The sequence below is a fragment of the Odocoileus virginianus genome, chromosome 12, assembly GCF_023699985.2.
Source record: "Odocoileus virginianus isolate 20LAN1187 ecotype Illinois chromosome 12, Ovbor_1.2, whole genome shotgun sequence".
In the NCBI taxonomy this organism is placed as follows: domain Eukaryota; kingdom Metazoa; phylum Chordata; class Mammalia; order Artiodactyla; family Cervidae; genus Odocoileus; species Odocoileus virginianus.
In genome coordinates, this window is record NC_069685.1 from 61,315,506 (window position 1) to 61,336,871 (window position 21,366).

A 21,366-nucleotide genomic window follows, 5' to 3' on the forward strand; every position below is an offset into this window, starting at 1 on the left:
TCAAACTGAAAACAAAGAAGAAGTGTGGTAGCTAAAAACCCATTTGTATAAATGATTATATTTAATATAAATGGACTAAATACTCCCGGTAAAAGACTTAAGTTTGTCAGACTGGATAATAACCAAAACCATGTTATGTACTGCTTATAAGTGGCATGATTTATTTAAAGTATTTTACTTTACTTTTAAATTAAAATACAATCGCTATACAATATTATGTAAGTTACAGGTGTACATTATAGTGATTCCGTGTTTAAGGAAGTGACATACTTTAAACAGAAGGATGGAAGAGGATTTGTAATATATATACTCATTGAAGCAAAGCTGGCATACTATCCGACAAAGTACACAACAGTGCTACTTGGAGATAGAGATGATTTCATCATGATACCTCTATCAGTATCTTCGTCTTAAATCTGTATGTTACAAATAGTGTAACTTTAAAATACATAAAGCAAAAATAGGAAGGTCAAAACAAAATAATTCTACAATCCTCCTGGGACACACAGATACCTCAAGAGCTTGTAGAAACAAATAGGCAAAAATTAGTAAGGATATAGACGACCTTAATAAAGTGATGAATACAGTTGACTTAACTGACATCCAGAATGCTGCTTTCAGCAAAAACAGTTTGTGTTTTTTAAAGTACGTATGGAACACTTAACAAAATAGAACATATGCTGGACCCTAAAGCAAGTTTCTGCAAATTTCAAGATTGAAATTTTGTTCAGAGTATGTTTGATGATCACAGTGGACTTAAGCTCAAATTTCACAAGAGTGTTAAGAAATTCTTAGCTGTCTGGAAACAAATAGCTTCTAAATGATTTATGAGTCACAGAGGAAATTAAAGTTAGGAAATATATTCATTAAAATATATTTTAGAGATGACATGTGCTAGTATTATTAACATGATGTATCGTTACCCTGAAGCACTTGAAATGGTCCGGAGAAAGCACGGCATAATTGGGCTGGTATTAGTAATCTTTGTACGTTTGAAAATTGGAAGGATATTCCTTTTTCCCCCAGTTTATTGATATACATGAAAACTTGATATTTTTCTACATTTCTCATTGTATTAATATATTTCCAGAAAGGGTGATGAAATGATGATATAATTTGGCATCACGTGGAAAAAAAAGTAAGCTAAATCTGAAAGGGTTTCACTCAGTACAAAGTAACTTTTTAATTTCAATCTGAATCAGGCATTTTATCTGTATGAAAATCACAGCTTGATCTGTCAAAATTTTTTTTCTTTCCTGTGTTCTTAAAAGCTTCACCTCTTCAGTTTCAGCATGTACTCAGCTGCTTTGTTAAATACAAAGCCATGTCCTTCAGCAGATGAAACAGATGGTCGGTCTACTGGGTTATTTCTTAAGCACTTCTCACCAGTGTGGTGGTGACTCCTGCTGATATGTCTCCATCTGAACTCTAAACACTGGGCCTTCTCTTCCTTGGCTTGCTCCCCAGCACCTCTGTCCTGGGCTGGTGTGATGGATCTGGCCTGTCAGATCATCTGCTTGAAGGAAAATGGTTCAGGGCTCCTGACCAACTTGCTCTGTGTTTTTCATGGCATCATCCATGTTGGGGCTTCAAATACAGTTCTCTTAAGTCAGTACAGCCTCTAAGACTGAGGTTATCAGTAAGTGTGACTCCTTGCTTTCATCCACCTAGTGGATTCTCTAATTTCTAGTTTATGATCCTGGTCCCTGCTTGAAGTTGGGCAGTCAGTCTTGCTTTGCCCTCCCTGGATTTCCACAGCTAAAAACCAGGGTGATAGTAGTGTTATCAGTAGTGATAGTAGGGTGATAGTACCTAAGTTGTACCTTAGGGTTGTCATGCATGTGTGCAGCATAAGAGCAGCACCTGGCATTAGTTAACCTTGCTCCAGTTAGACTTAGAGGAAGCTTTCAATAATAGTTATATTACCCCTAGATTTCATCGTAAATCATGGAAAACAGGAAGTATAACATCAGAGGTAAAGTTAGAGAATTTTCTTTACTCATTCAACCTGTGTTTGTCAAACACTAATGCTCAGAAGTATTGTTGGGATGAGCGAGACAGAAAAAGTGTGTGCTCTCTTTGAGCTCCTATTTTTGTTGAAACAGACAATAAACAGGTGATAAATAAATAGGAAAGATATTAGGAAATAATGACTCAAAACAGACTCAAAGCTTAATGTGATGTATTGTGATTTGGTGGCCACCTTAAATTGCTGGGTCAAAGACTGACTCTCTGAGGAGGTGCATTTTAGTGGAGTAATTACGGATATTGTGTTTATCATTTGTGGCATTCACTTAGTTTTTTGAATCTGTCAATTTATATTTTTCACCATGTCAGGTAAAATTTGGGCCATTATAAAATGCTATTTCTACCTTAATATCTTCTTTTCCTCTCTCTAGAACTCTAGTCATATGTGTGCTTGATCTTTGGACATTATCCTAGATATCACTGATACCTTGTTCAATTTTTCCGCAAATATTTTTTTCCTTTCTGTTCTTCAGATTAGATAATTTCTGCAGCGCTGTCTTCAAACTCATTGACTCTTTCGCTATCTCTTGTCTGTTGTTATGTCCATCCGTTGAATTTTTTTTCAGATAGGATTTCCAATGTGGCTTATTTCAGAGTTACTATCTGTCTGCTATTTTCTAATTTGCTGTTCATTATATGTGTATTTTCTGTGCATCTTTTAGTATAGTTATAACGGCCGCTTTAAAATCCTTTTCTGGTAATTCCTGTCTCTGAATCACCTTGGATAGGTCCTCACTGATGATCTGTTCTCTTGCGTATGACCCACGTTTCTCTGTTTCTTCAAACATAGAACAGTTTTAGATTGTATCTTGTACATTGGTATTGTGGGTTCTCTAAACTGCTTCTCTGTAGGGTATTGTCTCAGGAGTTAATTTGACTTACTCAGACTTGATGCTGTCTTCTCATGCAGTGGGTAGCAATTTAATCTTGTTCAATTTTTTTAACCTTTGCTGGACTAATTTGGGTCTGTCATGCTCACACATCATTATGCAGTCCACCAGAGATTTTGAGATTTTTATATGCAGAATTTTGGAGCTCTCCTCTGACTCTTTATTTTCAGGAATATCCTCTCTTTCTTTCTGGCTTCTATTTGATGCCCTTTCCCCATAATCTGTGTACTTTTGGTCACTCTTCAGTGGTCCAGTGTAGTTGGGTTTTACAGATGTCCGGAATTGTTCTGTTAGAGATTGGTTGACCTGAATCAGGGCCTGGGTTTGTGATACATTTTGAATATCAAACCAGTGTGATTGGCTAATGAATTGAATGTAGGGGATCATGGGGACAGAGTGAGCAAAAGAGCAAAATCAGTGATGATTATTTCTTGTTTGTCTTAAGCAGCTGGGTGGTGGTGGTGGTGGTTTAGTCGCTAAGTTGTGTCTGACTCTTGAGACCCCATGGACTGTAGCCTGCCAGGCTCCTCTGTGCTCGGGATTCTCCAGGCAAGAACACTGGAGTGGGTTGCCATTTCCTTCTCCATAAGCGGCTGGGAGGATGGTTTTACTCATTTTTGTGATTAAGAAGACTAGGGGAAGGGCATGATTGGCTGGAGTAGAGAGGATGTGGAAATATCCAATAGGTGGCTCAGTATCCAGACTCTGGAGCTCTGAGAGAGAAGTGAGTCCTGAAAACCCAGACTTAGTCATTGGAATAGAATTGGTGTTTGAAACTGTGCGACTGAATAGCTTTATCCAAGGAGAATATAGTGGATGAAAAGGGGTTTCTTAGCACCATACACTTCAGTATTTAGAAGGCTAGCAGAAGAGGAAGACTTGCGAAGGGAGACTGAAGAAGAGGAGCCAGGGGGCAGCCTCCTGGGGAGTACAGACCCCCGAAGTCGGGAGGCCCCAGAGCTCAGACGAGGCAGGAGTGCAGCCCTGAGCCGAACGCTGCTGCGGTGTCAGGGAGCTGGACAGAAAGAGAGGCCCTTCACTGGGCAAGGCGGAGGCCGCTGTGACTCTACCAGGCTGGAACGGCAGTGGGGCAGATGGGAGACAAGGAGAGGGGGCCTGTGACAGCTGCGGGCCAAAGGGGCTTGCTCTCAGGGTTCTGTGTTCAGGCTGCATGCAGAGCTGTGAGCTCTGTAACCACCAAAACAGAAAGAGGGGCCACACGGCCAGTGAGTGTTCGCCGCTGGTGGTGACGCTTCTGTTCTGCTCTAGCGGCGGCCTTTCACCTTGAACCTGGGCCTCCGCCTGCTCCATTCCCTGGGCAACCCGCCCGCCAGAGTTAGGGGTGACGCTTTCTCTGTGTGTACCACGGTCAGGGCATCCTGTCCAGAGCTAATTGATGGTTGACTGCATGTTCTTCAGTTAGTGGTCTGACTGATAATAGAAAGTGAATTTTGAATTACAGCCCCAGATGCTAAGCTCTTGCTTTGCCTACTAAGAATTAACCTTTGCTGTTGTTCAAGTCAGAGTTTGTGGAGCACAAGGCACTCACTAGAGCCAGAACTATGGTTCAGGGCATGGTTTGCACAAGAAACTAGGATTTTCTATATAGTCAGTCTCTTACAGTTCATAGAAAACTCCCGTTGACTCAGGTATCACCTTGCTTTAAAGGCCCCAGAACATAGATTTAGGTTTCCTTACACTTGTGTTTGAGGGTAATAATTCCATGCAGGTTTAGTATTCCTAGAGTTTATTTGTATGTTTAGGCAGAAACATTTGCCTTTGGTTCACTGATAGTCCACCTCTTTTATCCTAGCATTCTGACATTAATTTTTGGATCTTACTAAAACCTGACAAAACAACAAAAGAAATCAGCCAAGCCAGAGTCCTTTGTTTATTTTCTGGCTCTCCTTCAGATTTCGGTGTCTAGCTTCTGTTTTCTTGCAGCTGTCATATTTGCGGCTGGGATGGTGTTTGAACCTTGTAGACATGTTCTCCTGAGTTAACTTAGGATGATTAAGCCCAGGTCCACTGGTTATGCCAACACTGCTGGATTGCATCTTCATTAAAAAATGTCTTCCTTCTGGCAAAAAACATAATTTGAAAAGATCCATATACCCTGATGTTCACAGCAGAATTGTTTATAATAGCTAAGAAGACATGGAAGCAACCTAGTCTATTGACAGATGAATGGATAAAGAAGATGTGGTCTGTATATACAATGAAATATTACTCAGTCATGAAAAGAAGAAAATAATGCCATTTGCAGCAACATGGATGGACCTAGGAGATGGTCATACTAAAGTGAAGTAAGCCAGACTGAGAAAGACAGATATCATATGACACCACTTATATGTGGAATCTAAAAGCACATGATACAAATGAACTTATTTTCAAAACAGAAGTAGACCCACAGACATAAAAACAAGCTCTGGTTACCAAAGCGGGGGAGAGGGGTCAGTTAGGAGTTTGGGGTTGAAATGTGCACATTACTGCATATAAAATGGGTAACCAGCAAGGACCTGCTGTGTGGCACAGGGAACTCTACTCAATAGGTTATAATAATTTATTATGGAGAGAATGTAAAAAGAATATATGTATGTGTGTGTGTGTGTATATATATACATACATACATACCTATATATATATATATATATATATATATATATATAAACTGAGTCACTTTGCTGTACATATGAAATTAACATGACATGGTAAATCAACTATATTTCAATAAATTTTTTTTTAAAGTAAAGAGTTAAAAAAAATTTTTTTAAGTGTTTTCTTCTTGGATGGAGTATCAACCTCCCCTCTGCCTTCTGCCTTTATGTTCAATTTCAGTGTCTGCCTCGAGAAGACTTCATTCTAAGCCCAGGCAGTTACAGACTTGTGAATTTCAGCCATCTCTTTGATATTTAAGGACAATTAAGATGATCCCAGTAATTTCTCAGTGTGTGAAGCAGTTAGCCTTCATACACATACTGTATATGCTTCATGCTCTGTGCATACTCTTCTCCCTGCCAACCATGCCCTTTCATTATCAGAAATTCTCACAGGATTTACTGGTTTTGATTTCAAAACTTGTCAAACTGAGTGAAAGTCACTCAGTCGTATCCAACTCTTTGCAACCCCATGTACTATACAGTCCTTGGAATTCTCCAGGCCAGGATACTGGAGTGGGTAACCTTTTCCTTCTCCAGGGGATCTTCCCAACCCAGGTGTCCCGCATTGCAGGCGGATTCTTTACCAACTGAACTATCAGGGAAACCTTATCAAGCTGAGACTATACAGTAAAAAGGTAGCTTTTATTTCCAGTCAGTTTGTATTCTCACCTCTAGGAGTGGTCAGAATCATAGCAGAATAAAAAGTGCTCAGATATTATGAAAGTATAACTGGCTACTTGGTAGGAAAATTTTCTGTTTTTTCAGAAATAAGTCCTATGTAGTTATTAGTCATTATATTGAAAATCTTCACCGCAATCTTCCTATCAACTCCATATTTCATTTGTTTTCATTCTCTTCTTGTCTTTTAGATTTTTAAAAATTTATTTATTTATTTATTTTACTTTACAACATTGTATTGGTTTTGCCATACATTGACTTGAATCCACCACGGGTGTACATGTGTTCCCATCCTGAACCCCCCTTCCACCTCCCTCCCCATCCCATCCCTCTGGGTCATCCCAGTGCACTGGCCCTGAGCACCTTGTATCATGCATCAAACCTGGACTGGCGATTCATTTCACATATGATAATTTACGTGTGTCAATATGCCATTCTCCCATATCATCCCACCCTCGCCCTCTCCCACAGAGTCCAGAAGATGTTCAGTACATCTGTGTCTCTTTTGCTGTCTCGCATGCAGGGTTATCATTACCATCTTTCTAAATTCCATATATATGCGTTAGTATACTGTATTGGTGTTTTTCTCTCTGGCTTACTTCACTCTGTATAATAGGCTCCAGTTTCATCCACCTCATTAGAACTGATTCAAATGTATTCTTTTTTAATGTCTTTTAGATTTAACGTATTTCTGTAAAGGAGTAAAAACACTTCTCTGATCTGAGAACTTATGAGGTTAAAGTAATAGAGACCATGTTCTCACAAAGCGTGTTTGCTAAGCCTATTTTATTATTTAGTCTATCTTAACACCCGTCAGGTTACTATTTGAAGGAACCTTTCTGTTAATACTTTTAGAGTGCAGAGACGGTTCCAATGTGAAAAACCAGTGCTTTCATCTATGATGAATGTCTTTCCAAAAGATTTAGTTGACTTTTAAAAATCTCTGCAGGAATCCTGACAATTCATTATTATTTTTTCCTCCTGAGTTTTGTAACACTGTAGTCAAGTGAAAATGATCCCCATCATAACTCATAGAAATGGATTACTGCCAAGTTCAAATTATTTGTGCTTTGAAAAGGAGAATTGGCAAGAATGAATGGTCCATGGCTGCTATATCATAAGATAATTGTAACCATGGCAGTGTTTGTTTCCTAATATTGTGTTTCTAAATTTAAGCAACGAGGTTCATCTTAGGAAAAAATCCATTCGTATGTCCCAAGTTGAATTTAAATTATTCCAGCTTCATTATTTCAACATTAGAAGTAGTTATTTCCTGTGCACTGGCCAATTCAAGTAATTTGCTTGATCTCATGTGGAAGTGGTTTCTGCCAAGACGAGTAATATCTTTTAATAAAGTAAGTTTCTAGGAAGACAGTACCTAACAATCATAACTTTTAACTGTCTAGATAAAAGAATATGAAAAGCTTGAGAATGAGGAAGATCGCCTTTGTAGAAGTCGACAAATTTATGATACTTACATTATGAAGGAGCTGCTGTCTTGTTCACATGTAAGTACCTCTGCTTATTTTATTAATTCAGTATGAGTAAATGAGACAGGCTTCACATGTTTTTAGAATAAAAGTTAAAATAGGAGGACGGGTTTAAAGGTATTCATCCAGGATGGAACCCATGTTTCTCAAGTTTTGTCATTTGTTTCCTGGTAATACTGATCCAATATCTGCTGCTCCATGTACTTTTAATAAGGTTTGGATACTTTCAGTACAGATGTTGATAAAATGGCTAATGCAGATCAATGCAAGAAAAGGCTAAGCTCAGTTTTTGACTCTCTAAGGAAATTAAGCTTTATTGTTTTTCATTTAGCTCTCCTTTAACAATTAGGCTAATCAAATATTGATCAATAAGTATCTTAAATGCTTTCTTTGAATTAATAAGGTTGATTGTAATCATTATGTTAATATAGTTCACTAATAGTTGAATGATGGTTGAAATCTTTTTTTTTTGCTTGTAAATCAGAGAAACAGTCTTATTCAGTCATTAGGATAAACGAAGTTCCTAGGAAATTCTTCTACCCGAAGTGAGTGGAATAGTTAATAATGAAAACGTACACTCTAGTCTCTCTCCATGAAAACTGTTTTTCGAAGAAGTGTCCTAAGAGCCCTGGACTGCTGTGTCCAGTGCAGTAGCCACTGGCCCTGTGCAAGGATTTAATTGTGTTTACACTTGTTGTTGTTTAGTCTCTTAAGTCGTGACTATAGTCCATCAGGCTCCTCTGTCTATGGATTTCCCAGGCAAGAATACTGGAGTGGGTTGCCATCCCCTTCTCCAAGGGGTCTTCCCGACCTAGGGATCAAACCCGCATCTCCTGCATAGGCAGGTGGGTTCTTTACCACTGAGCCACCAGGGAAGTATATTTATATTAATTACAATCAAATGGAACTAAAATTTAAATTCCTGACGTCCTCCTGAACCGCATTTGAAATGTGCAGTACCCACATGTGGCTGGTGGCATCAGCCCAGATTCACAGCATTTCCATCCTCTCAGCGAGTCTGATTGGACAGCACTGGTCACGGCAATGATACACTTTCGTGCTTCTGTATTTATTGTGTTGTCTGCAGTGCTTACTGAACTTCTGAGCTAGAGCTTACCGTAAAGCTCTGTGCCTCGCTGTCTTGCTGGGGATGGCTGGACCTTGGAAAATGCCACATATTCACTTAAGAAAGCCTCTGTAGACGTAGCTTTCATGTAGGGCAGCAGTTTAGATGGTTTTTAGCAGAGTGATATGCTTTTTTAAGCTCTTGTTCTTGTGCATTACTTCAGATATAATTTGAAGTTTAGGGGGAGGACAGGGTTTCTAATTTTTGTCAGTGTGAGTTTCATTCTTTTAGAACCAATTCCTCTTTGCAGTGGTTACAGCAAGCCTTTCCTTAACCTAGAGTCTTTCCAACACTGTGGTTTAGCTTTGTGATCCTGGCATTTAATTCTTAGGTATATCTTTGTGCATTCATGTTCTCTCATGACATTGAAATTTTATGCTTTTAGGACCCCAGTATCAGCCAACTGAGAGATGATGCATTTAATATTAATACGGTGATAATACGATTCCTTACACCCTTTTTAAGTCAAAGTAGCCTTGATCTCTTGTGGGCATAGATATTTCAGTTAGATGCCCCCATGTGTATCACCCTTCTTGACATAGTTTCTAAGAACTCTGGAAGCTCTGAGAAACAATCATCTGTTTGGCTTGCCCGCAAACATATAGCAGATTTTTTTTTTAAGAATGCATGTTGATGTGATCACCATAGGTTACTGCTTAGTAACTGTTGTGTTAAATTATATGTTGTGACACTGTAAGATATACAGAGGTTTGCTTTGTTTTATATTTGTGGGGGAAAAAGAAAACATTGTGTTTTTTTTAAAGCCATTCTCAAAGCAAGCAGTAGAACATGTACAAAGTCATCTATCCAAGAAACAAGTGACATCAACTCTTTTTCAGGTAAGGTAAAATGCTCTCCAAATAAATGTTTCTAATTCACTTAATAGTTGTATTTGGGTGCTTTCTTTGCTTGGGTGAAAGTGCTGGTGGAATTTTGAGACTATATTTCTTACCTAGAGGTTTATCTGAAGGAACCAAAGTTTAATATCACCTGTCTTCTCATTGAAACGTGCTCTTATGCCAGCATCATAAAGGCTGTCCTGAAAAAGACTGCTAGAGCATTCTTTTAGTGTTTTTTCCTATAAATCAGTCAAGAGGAGACATTGGAGGGAAACCCTTTTCCTCTTTGACATCCCAGACACCTGTGATGAGCAGGGACTGGGCAGGATTTACTTTTCAGTGGTACAGGTGTTGGTCCCCATGGCGATCCTTCCCCAGAAGAAACAGATTCATTTTCAGCAATCAAGAGGGAGTGAATGGCCTTGGAGTCGTGACTGAGAAATTGGATTTTGCTCAGCTCCTCTTATCTTGAACACAACACAATCATAGATTTAAATTATAAGGCTCAGAAAACTCAATCCACAACTGATGGGCCCATGTCTTGGCTGCTCTTCAGATGCAGTGGTTTTCTTTGTGAAAGCGTTTTTTGTTATCCCGTGGGATTTCTATAGAGATGGCAGCTTGCCTATGGTCAAATTTCCAAGTGGATCATGTACTTTTTATGTTTCTGGGAGTTATAAGAAATAGGAAAGAATGCCATTTATTAAGGTAATGGTTTTCATAAATAAAAATAACTAGTTTATTGTTTTCTTGGATTATTCAGTCATTTGAAGAGAAATAAGTTGATTTTTGCCTTAGTGCCTTATGGTTGGGTTTATTTATATACAAAATGAATCTGATTATTCTATGGAAAAGATACTGGTTTGACTCTGAGAACATTTGGGTACAGTAACCAAACCAGCTGCTGCCTTTCTGCCAAAATGATTAGATGAATGTCTCTTAAAACGTCAGACCTTTTAGTATAGTCTAGTTGGTTATAAGCTTGGGCTCTGAATTCAGTGACCTGAGTTTCAAGACCCTGGGCAAGGCACCATACCTCTCTGCACTTCTGGTTTTCCCTCTGTGGAGTAGAAACGCCAGCAGACTGCCCTGTGAATGGACAGGGCACTCCATCCTGTGAGGACCCAGTGCATATGAGCTGCTTTGTACCAGGCCTGCCTATCACAGCACTCCATAAATGTCAATCTTTTCTAACACCTCACAGTCAGAAAGTGCAATTTGAGTACCTGCCTTTTGTTACCTCTGTGAAATTTTCATGTCAGAATTTCAGTTTTCTGACTTTGACATGGTTCAGAGGTAGTTGTGTAGTCAGTTACATTTAATATTGCTAAATTATATACATAGATTTTACAACTCTGATGTTAACTTTTCCTGTAGCATAAATAACATTTAAAAAGATAGTTCCAGATGAGAGATACAAAGACCAACAAAATTAACTTTGTGGCTTCAAGAAACATTGATTTAGAAGCCATGTCTCCAATATATCTTTTAAAAGCACCTTACTGATTTGTTCATAAGAAAATAACTGTGTAATGTTCTGATAAAACAGATATAGAATATCTGGTATTTTTATTTCAGTGGTGAAGGAAATAGTCATGTTGGTTTAAATAAGAAAGCATTTTAGTGCAATTCAGTATAATATGTACCATTAGAACATAGTGGTCAAAGTATAAAATAGAAGTTATGTGTTTGAATACCCTGTTTATAGAGGAACATTGATCTCTATAACATTTAACTAACATTAAAGTTACTTGATATTCTTTGAGTTGGAATCCCCCCCCCCATCCGGCTTTAAATAAGTTATAATTGACAAATAAAAATTGTGTATAATTGAAAGTATACAGTGTGATGTTTTGATATGTGTATTCATTGTGAAATGATTGTTGTAATCTAACTAATCAGCATACTCATCACCTCACGTAGTTATATTTGTGTATGCATGTGTGGTGAGAACACTTAAGATCAACTTTCTTAGCAAATTTCAAGTGTACAATACAGTACTATTAACTGTAGTCCCCATACTGGACTTCAGCTCTCCAAGACTTATTTATCCTGCAGAACTGAAACTTTGTACCCTTTAAGCAACATCTCCCCATTCTCCCCACTTCCTAACCCTTGGCAACCAACCTGCTACTCTGCTTTTATAAGTTAGACTTTTTTTAGATTCCACATACAGGCGAGATCAGCTTGTAATTGTCTTTCTGTGTCTGGCTTGTTTCACTTAGCATAATGTTCTCCAGATTCACCTGTTGTGGTGTAAATGTCAGGATTTCCTTCTTTTTAAAGAACAGAATGGAGTATACCATTTTGTGTGTGTGTGTGTACACATATATATGTATCTATACATGTGTATCTCCATTCCCCATTTTCTTTATCCATTCATCCATTGACGTACACTTGGGTTATCTCCGTTATCGTTACTATTGTGAAGTAATGCTGCAGTGAACATGGGCATGCAGGTATCTCTTCAAGATACTGATCTAATTTCCTTTGGATATATACCAGAAGGAATCTTTATACTGTTTTCTGTAATGGCTGTCCCAGTCTGCATTCCCACCAACAGTGCACAAGGATTCTCTTTTCTCTGTATCCTCACCAACATGTACCTCTTGGCTTTCTGATAACAGTCATCCTGACAGGTGTGAGATGATACCTCTCTGTGGTTTTCATTTGCATTTCCTTGATGATTAGTGATGCTGAGCACCTTTTCATGTGCCTGTTGGCCATTTATTATCTCTTTTGAAAAATGTCTATTCAGGTCTTCAGCCCAATTTTGAATTGGGTTATTTGGGCTTTTGCTGTCGAGTTGAGTTCCTCATATGTTTTGAATATTAACCTCATATCATATAGTTTGCCAATAGCTTATTTCATTCTACAGGTTGCCTATTCACTCTGTTAATTGTTTCCTTTGTTCTGCAGAAGCTGTTTAGTCTCATGCAACCCCACTCATCTGTTTTTGCTTTTGTTGCCAGAGCTTTTGATGTCATATCCAAAAAATCATCACCCAAACCAGTGTCAAGAAGCTTTTTCCCATGTTTTCTTCTAGTTGTATGGTTTCAGGTCTTACATTTAAGTCTTTAATACATCTTGAGTTGATTTTTGTACATGGTGTGAGGTAAGGGTCCAGTCTCATCTTCCATTTATTGAAGTGACTGTCATTTCCCCACTGAATACTTGATGCCCTGTCAAAGATCAGGTGACTGTAGGTGTGTGGATTTATTTCTGAACTCTGTTCTGTTCCATTGATCCATAAGGCCTGTTTTTATGTCCGTTTCATACTATTTTGATTGCTATAGGTTTATCATATATTTAAACATCGGGAAGTATGATGCCTGATGTGAAATTTCTTGTCAAGGAGAACAAGGTAGTTAAAAAAAATGCTCTGAAAATAAATACAAAATGCTTTTTATTCTTTTTGTTTGAAATATTGACTTTAGAAATAATTAATTGCATAGGTACATTTGGTGGCAAGAGTTTGGAGGAGTCCTGGCTTACATTACACTCCTGAAATGTGCCAAGCCCCATGTTTGACTCTCAGTGTTCTGTGCTTAGTCATTCAGTCGTGTCTGACTCTTTGCAACCCCACGGACTGTAGACCGCCAGGCTCCTCTGTCCATGGGGATTCTCCAGGCAAGAATACTGGAGTCGATTGCCATGCCCTCCTCCAGGGGATCTTCCCAACCCAGGGATCCATCCCAGCTCTCCCGCATTGCAAGCGGATTCTTGACCGTCTGAGCCACCAGGGGAGTCTTAGTGTTCTGAATCTTATTAAATCCTCACAATGGCCTTGAAGATTACATGTAACTCTCCCATCTTACAGATTGAGGAAACCAAGAGTCAGAGCAGTAAGGTCGTTTGCTCATGACCCCACTATTGAACTTTGGTTTTTGCATTGCTCATCTGACACATTTTGTGGTCCTTCATGTTGAAAGTGGCAGTGTGGTATATCATATCTGGTCTTAAGAATTTCTGGTACAGGATATTTTATAAAATATGAAAAAAAATGTTAACATAAGAGTTTCTGTAAATAGAAAATCTGTTTTCTAAATTTCTACAAATTTAGTCTTTCATACATCTTTGCACACTTAATATCTTTTGAACCTCTTGAGACTTGTGGCCTTGGTGTTTAGCATCTAGAAGACTTGGCAAAGATGACCATTATCTTTCATTATAGACACATAAGACTTTGGAGCTGCAAAAAGCTTCAGAGAGAGAGAGGTCAGCTTCCCCTGTTACTAAGGAGAGAGCAAGTCCATTTGGTTTTAGTGAACTATGCCCAGTGCCCTGCCCAGGACATTGATAGCCCTGCCACGTGGTGGAGGCTAGCTTAGCTCCATGGTAGGAAGTGAAGCTCCCAGGTGAGCTGCAGTGGTCTCACTGCCCATGTTGGTGACTGTGGCTTGCCTTGGACATCTCCTGATGTCTGGTCCTTCTTTTTTGCACATTTTTGAGATAATCTAGAAAGACACAGAAAACATTAAATTTCCATCATTAAAGAAGAGAGTAGGGTATCATGATATTTTCCAGAACTAGCTAATTGCCCCTGGGCTGAGTTATGAAGTGTTGGCATTTGATATTTTTATCACTCTTGATTTGAAGACTACCCCATGGGAAATAAACTTATCTGGTTTATTTGGTAATGTGTAAAGTGGCATGAAATTGAAGCAGATTGTTCTCCATAGGGAAAGAGCCCCACACATGTGAACCAGGAGTCCTTGCCTTAATCTCGACTTAGCCATGAACTTGCTCAAAGACCTTGCAAATAGCTAATTAAAAAAAAGTTTTACTCCATGGGTTCCTTCACTTTTAGTCTTTGAAACTCAATATTAATGCTGATCATTTATGATAATTGTAATTAATGGCAATGATATAATTAATTGTAATTTACAGACTGCCACTACATAATGTACAGGGCTCAGTACACAGTGTAAACGTGGGGGTCCTTGTTCAGGAATTTCAGGATGGCCACAGTAGGGTACCATACCGAGGACTGGGCTCTTCTGTGGGGCTGCATGTGTCACATGCCCATGAAGCTCATTCCAGGCATTGAAGGCATGTCTGACTTGCCGTGAGCTGTGCCAGACAGTAGAGACGCAGTGGCACCCGGGACAGCCCTGTCCTTGCCTTCAGGGAACACGCCAGTGAGTGGTGTAGATGACTGCTAAGCCAGTAGTCATGCCCGTGAATCCATCGGTGCAAACTGGACAGGCGCTGAGGAGGGCGAGCACAAGGTGCTGTCAGTTCAGTTCAGCTTGGTCATTCAGTCGTGCCTGACTCTTTGGGACCCCATGGTCTATTGCACACCAGGCCTCCCTGTCCATCACCAACTCTCGGAGTTTACTCAAACTCCTGTCCATTGAGTTGGTGATGCCATCCAACCATCTCATCCTCCGTCATCCCCTTCTCCTCCCACCTTCAATCTTTCCCAGCATCAGGGTCTTTTCAGATGAGTCAGTTCTTTGCATCAGGTGGCCAAAATATTGGAGTTTCAGCTTCAACATCAGTCCTTCCAATGAATATTCAGAACTGATTTCCCTTGGGATGTGCCGGAGCCTGCCGGCAAACGAACTGGTCGAGAACGCAATTACCAGAGTACCTAAGAAAAATAAGACTCAGAAAGACTTAGAAAGATGGGGTTGAGAGGGACAGAGTCAGCTTGCGTCTAACTCTGCCAACTTTATTGAAGAATACCACACCTATATATATATGCTAACAGGAGTTACTAATAGATCAAAGGTTTGCATATGTGCAGAGCTACAGGCACAGATGTTTTAAATTCCTCCACTTAAGATCAGTAAAGCATCACCCTAGCGCCCAACATGATTAAGATCAATAGAACATTAACTAGATAGAAAACAGGCTTCAATCATGACGAGTTTATCAGCACCAGGAAAACAGGTGAAAGATCGCTACAGCAATTTCCTTGAGGGAGGTGAGAAAGGCCAACCTGTGCTTTAATAAATCAGGGGTGGCGGGACAGAGAGGGACCTCTTGATCTCTCTCAGAGCCAAGAAGGAGCCTGAGCAGTCAGGCTGGCTCCCCGCAGGGATGAACTGGTTGGATATCCTAGCTGACCAAGGGACTCTCAAGAGTCTTCTCCAGCATCACATTTCAAAAGCATCAATTCTTTGGCACTCAGCTTTCTTTATAGTCCAACTCTCACATCCATACATGACTACTGGAAAAACCATAGCTTTGACTAGACGAACCTTTGTTGGCAAAGTAATGTCTCTGCCTTTTAATATGCTGTCTAGGTTGGTCATAACTTTTCTTCTGAGGAGTAAGCGTCTCTTAATTGCATGGCTGCAGTCACCATCTGCAGTAATCTCAGAGCCCCAAAAATAAAGTCTTGTCAGTGTTTCCATTGTTGCCCCATCTATTTGCCATGAAGTGATGGGACCAGATGCCATGATCTTCGTTTTCTGAATGTTAAGTTTTAAGCCAACTTTTTCACTCTCCTCTTTCACTTTCAAGAGGCTCTTTGGTTCTTCACTTTCTGCCATAAATGTGATGTCATCTGCATATCTGAGGTTATTGATGATTATGGGAGCACATAATTGGGAACCTCACCACATCTGGGTCTCATCCACTTGTGTTTTTCACTTTACTGTGTTCTTACTGATGCAGTGTGGAATTTTTTTTCCATCCTTTCCAGCCATACATAGAAGAAATTTGTGAAAGTCTTCGAGGCAGCATTTTTCAAAAATTCATGGAAAGGTATGAAACTTTAAGCACAAAGTCTTTTTTGTTTGTTGAGATATGTTTGACATGTAACATTATGTTAGTATGGCAGTTTATTTGCTAAGTCATGTCCAACCCTTGTGACCCCATGGAGCCTGCCAGGCTCCTCTGTCCTTGGGATTCTCTAGGTGAGAATACTGGAGTGGGTTGCCATTTCCTTCTCCAGAGCATCTTCCCGACCCAGGAATCAAACCCGGGTCTCCTGCATTGCAGGCCAATTCTTTACCGACTGGGCTATGATATTTAAATCTTGTACTATGTAGGTTTACCTCATTTTACCCCATAGATGCTATCCTTAAAATGTGTTAATTTATTCATTCAACAAACATTTATTATCCATGTGCTCTGTACCAGGCTTTGTGTTAGCTTGTGCCCTCTATACTTTATAATTTAGGATTTGTATATCTTAACATGTCTTTGACTTTTAGTTTTTTAGTTTCCAAATGATCCAAAATGTAAATAGACTAGGGAACCTCAATATTGAAAGTATCTTATTGGGACATGTTTGCTGATGCAAGCATGAGTCTATATTCAATTCATTTGTTTATATCTTAAAGTCATATCCTTAAAAATGAGACAACTCTTTTCTTGATTCTTTACATAGTAGAATTTAGGTATATTGGCAGATGTCTTTTGTCATGTCTGTCATTAACGTACCCAATAAATGTGTCCCTTTGGGTTACTCAAACTATAGAGTATGTTTGTCATATAAAATCCTGAAAACTTTCTAGGTAATTAACAAGGACCTACTGTGTAGCATAGGGAATTCTACTTGATATTTATAGTAACCTAAAGGGGAAAAGAATCTGAAAAAGAATAGATATATGTGTAACTGAATCACTTTGCCGTACACCTGAAACTAGCACAGCATTGTAAATCATCTATACTCCAGTGTAAAATAAATTTTTTTTAAAAAGTAAATTTAAAAAATTTCAGGGATGCCTATGAAAGTGTTCACATGCTTCCCAGGCACCTAAGAGTCAGTCCCTCAGTGTTGTGAGTGTTCCTCTGCGATGATGCACCTTAGGGATCAGACTTTCTGACTCTGAATCTGCGTTCACATGGACTCTGCTCTTCTCTGTAAGCTCAGCTAATTTCTAGACAGTTGTCATGATGATCGAGCCTCAGGGTGGGAGCAGCCCAGCTGTTCAGTAATTGCCCTTTAAGAACAAATGCTTCAGTGTTTTGTTTTGCTTTTTCTCCTTCTTCTCCACATGTTCACAGAACTAAAGTAATTTTTTAAAAAGTTGTGTCAAGATTCTACCAGAGTTCAAGAGATAATTTTATCTTGGAGTAGAGTCAGTACTGTGGGAAATGAATCTGCATACAAATGATTACATTTTCTGAGCAGGACCAGAGGGGCTTTGCCAAAAAGCAGTGGCATGGAACTGAGGGGCCAGGACCCCGGTTCAGGGCTAAGATTCAGCTGAGTCTTCGGCCGTCTCCATGGCTGCTGATTCTAAAGATCTGACTTTTCCCAAACTCTTGGGTCAACTCATTGTTCTGTGACCCTTGGGGATGAGGGGAGAAATGGGGATGGTAATTGAAATTGGGAAAGAGGTCTTATAACTCCACTGTGTATCCAGGTAAACCTGCACAGTCATTGTCTCCCACTGAATTGACCATTCACTTTTTTTTTTAATTTTGTTGAAGTATAGTTGATTTGCAATGTTAATTTCTGTTGTACAGCAAAGCGATTCAGCTATACATATATACATATATATATTCTTCTTCATATTCTTTTCCATTATGGTTTATCACAAGATTTTGAATCTAGTTCCCTGTGTTATGCAGTAGGACTCTGTTGTGTATTCGTCCTATATATAATAGTTTACATCTGCTTATCCCAAATCCCAATCGAGCCCTCCCCCACGCCTCTCACCCTTTCTCACATAGAGAACCATAAGTCTGTTCTCTCTATGAAGTTTTACATAAAAATGGGCTATAAATGCAAAATACACACCGGGTTTCAAAGCAATGGATTCAAACCAGTTTCAGGGGCTTTGCTGATAGCTCAGTTGGTAAAGAATCCACCTGCAATGCAGGAGACCCCGGTTTGATTCCTGGGTTGGGAAGATCTCTTGGAGAAGGGATACGCTACCCACTGTAGTATTCTTGGGCTTCCCTTGTGGCTCAGCTGGTAAAGAATCCACCTGTAATGTGGGAGACCTGGGTTCAATCCCTGGGTTGGGAAGATCCTTTGGAGAAGGGAAAGGCTACCCACTCCAATATTCTGGCCTGGAGAATTCCATGGATTGTATAGTCCATGGGGTCGCAAAGAGTTGGACACGACTGAGTGATTTTCACTTTCAAAGCAATACAAAAATAAGAATGAGACTGTCTCATTAAAATTTTATATTGATTACATGTGGAAATGATAATTTTTTGATATATTGGTTCAAATAAGATACATTATTAAAATTAAATTACTTATGTGTCATCTGTTACCCATCTGTTGGACAGTACCGACTCAGAGAAAGATTGTTACCATAACATAATGACAATTAAAGCAGAAACATGAAGTCTTCAATTTGAATCGTAAAATAAAGCCTTGAGTGCTAGGCGAATGCTTTGTGAAAAAAATGTTTACGGAAAGCTCACTTTGAGAAGTCACACAAGTATACAGTGCCAGTTTCTCAGTTAACGTGGTATTTAACTTTTTAGTAATTCCTCACATTCTTTTTCAGTGACAAGTTCACCAGATTTTGTCAGTGGAAAAACGTGGAATTAAATATCCATGTGAGTATCCTCTTTGCCTTTCTTTTTTTAAATAAAAACTTCCTTTGGCTCAGCTTCGTGAGAAAATATTTCATTCGGCAGCATACTCCCAAGGGTAACATGCTGCCCAAACAGATGTCGTGCTTACAGCTTTACGCATGAAAAATCCATCCTCCCATATCCAGTTGTAAACACTTTGCGTTTTCATCCTTTTTTTCATATTCATATAAGAATGCATTTATTTATTTAAGGAAGGATATTTTAAGCCATAATTAAGCTTTTAATAGAAGTAGTGGTAAAGATACAAGTTTTCTACATCATGTGATTCCTGTGCCCGTGTCATTTGCCATCCTGGTAAATTTCCTTGTTGTTTTTTTTTCTTATTAGGTGCAGTCATGATATAAACATGATGATATCTCTTACTAGACCGCAGTTGCATCTTTTTTATTGTTTTGAGAATGATGAAAGCAGTCCTCAAAGGCGCGATACTTCCTAGCTTGTATCCCCAGTACTGCATCTTCTCTTAGCTTTTCCACGTCAGGAATTCTGGGGCACATTCTTTACTTCACTTTTAGAGTGTTCATGTCTCTTCCCCTTTCCCTGTGCTCTCTCTCCACAGAGCTTTGCAATTGAGAAAAAGAAATAACTTGATTCTGTTTTTGATTTTTAAAAAAAATTTTTTTAGTTGAACAGTACCATTCACAGAAGTGGGGTTTTTTTCTTTCTTTTCTTTTTAATTCCCCCTCTCTACCCCATTTCCAGCAGGACTGAGAAGCAAGAGGCAGTGACACATTTTTTAAAGTAATGGTACTTCCTGGGGGCCCAGTGGTTAAGATCCTGTGCTTCTAGTGCAGGGAACGAGGGTTCGACCCCTGGTCGGGGACCTAAGATCCTGCATGCATCCGCATGGCCAAAAAACGGACAAACAAAACCAAAAAACCCTTATCTCTGCTGTGGATCTTCCTAGTGCCTGCGCTCCTTTAGCAGACGTGGTGTCCTCACATTTTCACATCCTGTCCTCTGAGCAGCAAGCGTGAATGAAGCTCGAGGGCCAGGTGCCCCTGCCTGGCTGCAGACATGACGTCTGAAGGGTTGTCTGGAGAAACACTTCAAGGATCTGACCCTTCTTTTGCCAGGATACGTAACAAAAAGCATTTGCTATTGTCTGATGGCCTCTTACCATGAACATAGGACTCTCTCTTTGCCTTTGTACCATCTGGTGCTATGAGGACTTCTTGGGAAGCAAGGCTTTGCTGAGATGATATTGATGAAAGCCTCGTGCTTATGAATGAAAGCCTCTTCGTCAAGCTACTCACACGTGGTCTGCTTTCACTCACATGCCCAGCATGAGTCCTTTCTACTTACTGATGCTTTTGAGAAAAAAATTCACATGGCCAGCATTTATTAGGCTTTCTGATCATATGGTCCAACTGTTAGGAGAGCATACATGCCCTTGATGCAGACCTGTTTTTCTATCACAGAAGTTCCTGGAATGGCTGAACCGTTCCCAAACTTTCAGCTTCAGAGTAGCCGAGGTCACTTTGTAGTTTGCCTGGAAATTTCACATTCACTTGTCTTGAAAGTATACATCTTATAATCTAAGATTCATGGGACTGGATAAAACAACGGGTTCCCACCAGGTTGTCTTCCCAGTTGCCTCCATGGTTTGCATCCTGTGCAGTTTACATCGAAGGCAGTTCTAGAATGTCCTGCCACCTGTGCTTCTTATCTCTCAGCTTGTGGGGCCAGTCGCCGAAAGGGCAGCAGTGTCAGAATCGCTGTTTCAATAACTGTGTGTGTTTTACATGAAAACAGTGGGATAGTTTTTACGCAGTCTTACGTTTCTGTGTCGCATTTTAAATTCACAGTTGACCATGAATGATTTCAGTGTGCATCGGATCATTGGACGAGGAGGATTCGGTGAAGTATACGGTTGCAGGAAAGCAGACACTGGAAAGATGTAAGCATTCTACACTTGTATATTTTGCTGGGAATATTAAGAGGGTTTTATACTCATATTCAAAGAAAATCGCATTTAGTCGATGATCAGTGTTTTAGAATCTTACCCTCTACATACTTATAAAATCTTGACCAGTGCTTAATTCACAATTCCCACACACTAAATATTATAGTACAGGCCCCACCCCTACAAAACACACACACACACACACACACACAAGTACTAGACATAGGGAC

At 39.5% G+C, this 21,366-nt stretch overlaps 1 protein-coding gene across 3 annotated transcripts in view; it reads left to right on the top strand.

Annotated features, from left to right (window-relative positions):
• Positions 1-21,366, top strand: part of GRK3 (G protein-coupled receptor kinase 3) — a 114,416-nt gene that overhangs the window by 52,538 nt on the left and 40,512 nt on the right. For 2 of the 3 annotated variants that reach the window (XM_020894212.2, XM_070475478.1), the window contains 5 exons: positions 7,663-7,764; positions 9,637-9,711; positions 16,367-16,428; positions 19,140-19,191; positions 21,039-21,130. In XM_020894212.2, coding sequence (XP_020749871.1) covers positions 7,663-7,764; positions 9,637-9,711; positions 16,367-16,428; positions 19,140-19,191; positions 21,039-21,130 — 383 coding nt within the window. The remainder of the gene's footprint in view (positions 1-7,662; positions 7,765-9,636; positions 9,712-16,366; positions 16,429-19,139; positions 19,192-21,038; positions 21,131-21,366) is intronic. The other variant, XM_070475477.1, reaches the window with a different exon arrangement.